The following is an 8,168-nucleotide window of genomic DNA, read 5'->3' as shown; positions in this document are numbered from 1 at the left end:
CCATTACTATTTCTTTAATAACAATATTACTACTACCGCTACTACTAAAGCTACTAGTCATAAAATAATAATAATAATAATAATAATAATAATAATAATAATAATAATAATAATAATAATAATAATAATAATAATAATAATAATAATAATAATAATAATAAAAAATCACAAGTAATTAAGTCTACAGTATAAAACGCAATTAACCACAAAATATCTCAGTGTAATCTCCCTTCATGTGTAATCATAACATAAACAACATATAATTACCTAAAATCTCTTATTATGATCAGCAGTAATGATAAGTAAAAATAATTATTTATTATGAAAACTAAAAATTAGAAAAGCGTAGTAATCATTCACCACTGTGCAGCAACACCCACTCTCTGTAACAACACTCACACTGTGCAGCACCACTCACTCTCTGTAACAACACTCACACTGTGCAACACCACTCTGCAACAACACTCACACTGTGCAGCACCACTCACTCTTTGCAACAACACTCATACTGTGCAGCACCACTCACTCTTTGCAACAACACTCACACTGTGCAGCACCACTCTGCAACAACACTCACACTGTGCAGCACCACTCACTTTCTGCAACAACACTCACACTGGGCAGGTATACCCATTCTTTGTAACAACACTCACACTGTGCAGCAACACCCACTCTCTGTAACAACACTTACACTGTGCAGTACCACTCAATCTTTACGGACCCTCACACTGTGCAGCAACACTCACTCTTCACGTACACTCACACTGTGTAGCACCACTCACTACACGGACACTCACACTGTGCAGCAACACCCACTCTCTGCAACAACACTCACACTGTGCAACACCACTTACTCTACACGGACACTCACATTGTGCAGCAACTCACTCTTCACGGACACACACTGTGCACCACCACTCACTCTTCACGGACACTCACACTGTGTAGCACCACTAACTCTGCACGGACACTCACACTGTGCAGCACCACTCACTCTTCACGGTAACTCACACAGTGCAACACCACTCACTCTTGACGGACACTCACACTGTGTAGCACCACTCTGCACCAACACTCACACTGTGCAGCAACACCTGCACACTGCACCAACACTCACACTGTGCAGCAACATTCACACTGTGTAGCAACACTCACTCTGCAGCAACACTCACACACGCAAGCATCAAAATAATACAACAGCTTCCTCGTGTAATCTTTACCTTGGTCCTTCGGCAGAATTCGACGTGGACCGGATCCCAGATCGTGTACAGATGTACCAGTGGTTGAACATGTGGGGTAATCTCACCCACGGGGCCAGGGCTATGGTCGACTTCCCTATCTGGCTGCAGATTCTTCCCAAAATCCTCTTTAAGGTCATCAATAGGAGAGGTGAGACAGGGATGAGGTTGGGGCAATTGGAGGATTTGGGGGAGATGAATTAGGTATTGTTACTGTTAATTTATTCGTCATAGGAGGACCCGCTCAGTGGTGCCGGAACTATGGCGTGGAAGTTAGCTAGTTCCTTGTCCGTGCCATGTTCAGCTTGTGATTGGTAGCGCAAACATAATAAGAGAGATCACAAAGGGTTTTTATAATATCCGTCATTGGGCATAATTACAAATACGGCAATAATTTCAAGTAAATTACACTTATCTAATCTACACTGTTTAATGTGGAAATGCAATCTCAAGATCTTTTTAGCATTTATTGGATTGCAATCTCATCAAACACAAACTCATCTATACGCAGTAAGTGATGAAAAATGTGGAAAAAGTCTCAAGATTTCAAATATTTTGTTATTAACAATGAAGTGGTTTTTGATTTGCTAAAGGAGTTTGCCTGAAGGTATCTCTAAAAGGTTGGATGTTTGGACACTGCAAGATGAGCTATAATGTTGCAGTGTATGTCCCTTTGCCTCTGTCCACACGCTTGCCTTTGACATCATTAGCATCTCACTACAAAACTTACTGATAAAGATAATTAAAGCATAACCATAGTCTAACAGAGACAACGTCTTAAAATCTGCTGACCCTGTTACTTTCTACATTGACATGTTTAATTTGACTCTTTATGATAAGCAATTGATCTGCTAGTTTCTGTCTGTACTGTTCAAACTCGTTTACTAGTTTTTCACTAACAATGTTTTTTTTAAAGTTTGTTTTTAAGAAATCAAAACTGAATTAGATATTCTCTATACTTTATGGTCGTTTAGCTAAGTCATCAACTCTGTCATATACCAAAAGGCCTATGTGAGAAGGAATCCACAAAAGCTGAAGTTCAAACTTCATATAAATAAAATGTATATAAAAATATTATATATATATATATATATATATATATATATATATATATAATATGTAAAACTGGTCAATTAGCAAGAACTCATTTAAAATTAAGTCCTTTCTAAAATTTTCTCTTATACGTTTAAAGATATATTTTTTTCATTAATGTTAATGTAAAAAAAATTAATTTTGCTCCAAAAGAATCTTAGAAAACTTACCTAACCTTATTATAACAAGAACAATTTATTTTAGCCTAAGCCATCTAAATATATTTTAGATTTGTTTACAATAATTTAATACTAAACAAACACAGTGAAATATATTTTTTTCGTTAGGTTCAGAATGATTTTGGAGAAATTATTGCATATACAAATTTTCACTTGTCCTATATGGCAAGATGAGCGTTGGTATTTAAGCCAAGATCGCAAGTTCTGCCTATTCGGCACGACATGCAATAAGATCACAGTAAACAGGTGATTTCAGAATAATGGTGAGTAGTCACGAAAGCGCTTGGAATTTCTCTATTCTTTCAGAGTGGTTGTTTTGCATATATATATATATATATATATATATATATATATATATATATATATATATATATATATATATATATATATATATATATATATATATATATATATATATATATATATATATATATATATATATATATATATATATATATATCGTGCCAAATAGGTAAAATTTGCGGATAAGGCAAGTGGAAATTTGTGGAAGCAATAATTTCGCAAAAAATCATTATGAACGTAACGAAAAAATATTTCACTGTGTTTGTTTATTACTAAATTTTTGTAAACTTTTCTAAAATATATTTAGTTGGATTAGGCTAAATTTAATTGCGCTTGTTATAATAAGATTAGGTAAGATTTCTAAGGAATTTTTGGTACCTTACATTACTTTTACATTAACATAAATGAAAAAAATATATATCTTTAAACGTATAAGAGAAAATTTTAGAAAGGACTTAATTTTAAGTGAATTCCTGCTGATTAAACAGTTTTACCTATTCAGCACGACGTATACACAGACACACACACACACACACACACACACACACACACACACACACACACTCACACACACACACACACACACACACACACACACACACACACACACACATACACACACACACACACACACACACATATATATATATATATATATATATATATATATATATATATATATGTATATATATATATATATATATATATATATATATATATATATATATATATATATATATAATATATATAACACTGCGACTAGCCGAGGATTCGAACCTATGTCGTTGTGGCCTACCTTACGGTGAACGAAAATCACACATGATGCTCTAGCCCACGGGACCATGCAATCTTACAAGAATGACGCACCCAGCAGAGATAGGTGTTCTACCGTCATCCGAGGATATACGGTGGTTTGGGTGCCTTCGTGCTAATTTCATTCTGCTCCCCGTTTCGCTCACCTTGAGTTGGGCCAAAACGACATGCGTTCGAATCCTCTGCTAGTTGCATTGTTGTTATTAATGCCACTGGTTCGTGGTTACAGTAATATATATATGCTGCTCGTGAGGCTATTACACCAAACGGGGAGTAGAATAAAATTAGCTCAAAGGTATCCATACCACCGTATGTCTTCGGATGATGGTAAAGCACCTAGCTCTGCTGGGTGCGTCATTCTTGTAGGATTGCGTGGTCCCGTGGGCTAGAGCGTCATGTGTGATTTACACTCACCATGAGGTGGGCCAAATGACATGGGTTCGAATCCTCGGCTAGTCGCAGTGTTGTTACTGATTAATACCACTCGTTCGTGGTTACAGTAATATATATATATATATATATATATATATATATATATATATATATATATATATATATATATATATATATATATATATGTATGTATGTATGTATATTAACCAAGTCTCAACGACCTAAAAAAATATAGCTCAATATCTTTCGCACTTTCGTGCATCGTCAGGATCTCCGAAGTGTTGCATGAAGGGAAATTCTCTCAAAATATAAACAATATAACATGATAACTTTGTTAATATTTACTGAACTATTTGAATGTTTGGTAAGAACGAGAGTAAATCAGTGTAAAAAAATAAAACACGTTGTGGCAGTTTCACTAGTCTGCGTTCCTCGAGGTAAGTTAATAATTGCAGTTATTGCTTCTAATAATTTCTCTTCAGTTTATGATAATTTGATTGGAAGATAATATGAAGCTACAGGTCTACGCTCCTGTAAAATTGGCTTTACATCTGCCACCCTCCATAATTCTGGTGCATTTATCATTTTTTTTCATAATTTATGAGACAGATTTACGAGTGTATATTGAGCTTCTCCTTCTTTTATGAAATGAGAAAATATCTCCCTAGGGCCTGGGAACTTGTCTGACTTTAATTTTAACGTTTGTTAGTGAGCTTCGCTGATACTTGCTAGAAATTTAATTGCTTTATTTTTTCTCGTAATAACATCGGTAGAACTACAGACAAAGTTTTAGGTTGAAGGGCACATGTGAAACTAATGTGACATTTTATTGTGGCAACGTTCCGCTCTCCAGGAGCTTTGTCAAACTATAGCTCCTGGAGAGCAAACCGTTGCCATATGTTGCCTATGTTTTTTCTCTTCTACAAGTATTTACCTACCCTTTTTTTACCTCCACAGACGATGGTATTATATCCTACGATGAGCTGAGGTGTTTCTACGCTCTGTTCATCAAGCTGCCAGAAGATCAAGTGGAACACATCACCGAGGAAGCTTACAGGGCCCTCACTTCGGTCAGTGGTGGGGCAGGACTAGTAGCAGTGGAAACAGCTATTTAAAAAATAGCGCATCATATTATTAGCAGATGTGGCTGCTGTTGCATTGCTTGGGGTAGCAATGTAGTAGTAGAAAGAGCAGCAATATAATTAGCAATAGCAATAGTACCAGTAGAATTACAAGCGGTAGCAGTTGTACTAGTAGTAACAGTAAAATTATAAGTAGTGCTAGTAGTTGCAGTGGTATTTTAAACAACAATAGTATTAGTAGTTGTAGTAGTAGTATTATAAGAGGTAATACTATTAGTAGTTACAGTTGTATTTTATGCCGTAATATTTTAGTAGTTATTGCACTGTAAGAGTAATCTGGGTTGTGTGACGTGAATTGTATCAAATTCAGAGCCGAGTATTGTTGGTCGGTAGAATGAACATCAAAAGAAGGATAATTGCGAATTCTTTGTGTTATTTGCTCTGTTTACCTCTTAGGTTATTGCAAATGCACAGCTTACACTTAAATTACTTCTTAGTGTTACTAAAAAAAATATCCCTATCTACTGGAAATAAATCCAATCTTAGACTTAGACTAGCTTAGACTAGCTGCTTTCTCGTGCAAGCTAGTTTTTATACACAATAAAAGGTTTACAAAAAAGAATTGATTAATTGGTGAAAATATATAAAAAAAACATTTTAGTAATATTATAACAACAGTTTTAATGGTAGTAGACTATTAGAAATAAGCATGAAAGTATTAACATTATTGTAAGGGAAAAGAACTACGTCTTACTTGGTTAATGATTATCGCTTGTCCTTCTCATTGCAGAGTGGTGATTTTCCCCTGACGGAGAGGGTGTACTTGATGGCATTTGCCAACTTCCTCTTAGGCAAGACGCCACACGGCCCTGGGAAGTATATCTTCGGAGGTTTCAAGGACAGCGAAGTTGGACTCTTCCAGGTCGACTACTCATGTCTTCTTGAACCAAAAGAGGATTAAATTCCTGGAGGTCCTTGAGGTTCTCTCTCGGAGCGACTGCTGATTGGTCCTTTCTGTCTTGTTGTCTCGTGCTTAAGCTCAAAGAGGACTAGCTGCTTGAAGGCAGAATTAAAGAAAAAAAAAGTATTCCAGATTGTGCTACAGGTTTTCTCCTGGAATATCTGAAAACTGATCCCTATTGCCCGTACGTCCTTAAAAGTTTAATAATTTTCTATGCTACCTACATATAGATAAGTGTGAGGTTCAGCCAATCTTTATTTGAACGATCGATGAATCCAGGACTCGACAAGTGCTTCACTTCTCTCATGGGATCTAGTCGCCAAGGCACCAAGATCTCATCACTTCTCTTCATGGAACACGGCCCTATCGAAATATCATCATAGTCTTCATCTCCATCTTCATCATCAGTGTCTGCAATCCGAATGGAGCCGCAGACTTCAGTGTCAGCTTCTTTCATCTGACAGGAGCTCTGCCTGAGCTCTTTCTCTCAACTTACGCTGACTGGAAGTAGAAAACGCTGCTCTCCTCTCATATTTTGCTTCTTATGCGCAATCTTCTATCTGAGGAAAAAGCCGAAGAATCAAGATACTTTAATCAACTTTCACTTCATGGAGCAAGCAATGCGATGTCGATCACAAGAAGCTGTTACTTCTGTGACGACGCATGCGTAACATGGTGTGGGGTGAAATATTTTGCGTCAAGTCATTATATCATGTAGTACCTGTAGCATCTCTCATGTATTCTAAGGTTTCGTAAATAAGGTGGTGAACTGTTTCTTTCTTGCTCTTTCGGAAAAAAATAATATGCTTAGCTTGAAAGTGTTTTCAATGCTTTGCATAAATCGGCGAAACAAATTGATAGAGCAACTACATGTTTTCAAGATAAACTCTTTTTAGAAACAACTGTTGATTACAGATGGAAAAACATTTTTCCTTATTTGACTCTTGATGTGGTATCTGCATCTGCACGGATTATGCAAGTGAATGGAGAGTTCAGTGTTAGTGAATGGAGAAATATATACATGTATATATATATATATATATATATATATATATAAATATATATATATATATATATATATATATGTATATATATATATATATATATATATATATATACATGTATATATATATATATATATATATATATATATAAATATATATATATATATATAGTGATTGAAGTGGCTTGTGTTAGTGATTCTAGAGGCCTATGTTAATTAATAAAGAGGAGTCTATGCCTGTGAATGGAGAGATATGCGCTTATGTTAGTAAATTGAGAGACCTATGTTAATCATTGAAGAGGCCTATTCTGGTGTATGGAGAGGAATTTGTTATTGATTGAAGAGTCCCATGCTACTGAAAGGAGAAGCCAACGCTAGAGAATATTAAGAACTACCACTGGCATTTTAAAGAATTAATATGCCAATGGTAGTGAACTGAGATGCTTATGCTAACGAATGGAGAGGCCAATTCAAGGGATTACAGAGTCCTACATTAGTGAATGGAGAGGTGCAAGTGAAATAAGTTGCCAATACTAATGAATAGAGAGGCGTATGCAAGTGAACGTCGACGCCTATGATAATGAAAGTGGAGGCCTATGCTAGTGAATGGAGAAGTCGTGGCCTGTGCTAGTGATGGTAAATCTGTCGGAGATAGATGAAACGATCGTTTAGAGAGTTTACAAGAGTTGCATAATGAGTTGTTGACCTTGATGAGACTTGAATCACACTCGCATATGAGACATGAAAAAAATCAGCTTGTAATTATCTACGGCAGGTGACGGGCGTGACACTGGAGACATGAGCGTGACACCAGTAACACCAGCGTGACACGTTGTGACACAGAGTAACATGGGCGTGACACTGAGGTCAAGAGTGACATCCATTTTTTCTTGCGTTGTTCATGTGTCATATGCCAGAGTTGAGCTAAAGTGAAAAAAAAATAATTAGCTGTCACTCTTGTGGTATAATCACACACACTCACACACACACACACACACACACACACACACACACACACACACACACACACACACACACACACACACACACACACACACACACACACACACACTGAGCAGCTCTCTCCACACCGATTATTAATAT

At 36.2% G+C, this 8,168-nt stretch overlaps 1 protein-coding gene across 3 annotated transcripts in view; it reads left to right on the top strand.

Annotated features, from left to right (window-relative positions):
• The window catches only part of LOC128689129 (uncharacterized), a 401,604-nt gene extending 394,536 nt beyond the window's left edge, over positions 1 to 7,068 (top strand). For all 3 annotated transcript variants that reach the window (XM_070087230.1, XM_053777252.1, XM_070087229.1), the window contains 3 exons: positions 1,237 to 1,389; positions 4,976 to 5,088; positions 5,891 to 7,068. In XM_070087230.1, the coding sequence (XP_069943331.1) occupies positions 1,237 to 1,389; positions 4,976 to 5,088; positions 5,891 to 6,061 (437 nt within the window). In that variant the 3' untranslated portion in view covers positions 6,062 to 7,068. The remainder of the gene's footprint in view (positions 1 to 1,236; positions 1,390 to 4,975; positions 5,089 to 5,890) is intronic.
• The last annotated feature ends 1,100 nt before the right edge of the window (positions 7,069 to 8,168 follow it).

This window comes from Cherax quadricarinatus, chromosome 21 (assembly GCF_038502225.1).
Source record: "Cherax quadricarinatus isolate ZL_2023a chromosome 21, ASM3850222v1, whole genome shotgun sequence".
Classification (NCBI taxonomy): domain Eukaryota; kingdom Metazoa; phylum Arthropoda; class Malacostraca; order Decapoda; family Parastacidae; genus Cherax; species Cherax quadricarinatus.
The sequence above is the reverse complement of the archived record's forward strand: the minus strand, read 5'-3'. Positions and strand labels throughout refer to the sequence as shown.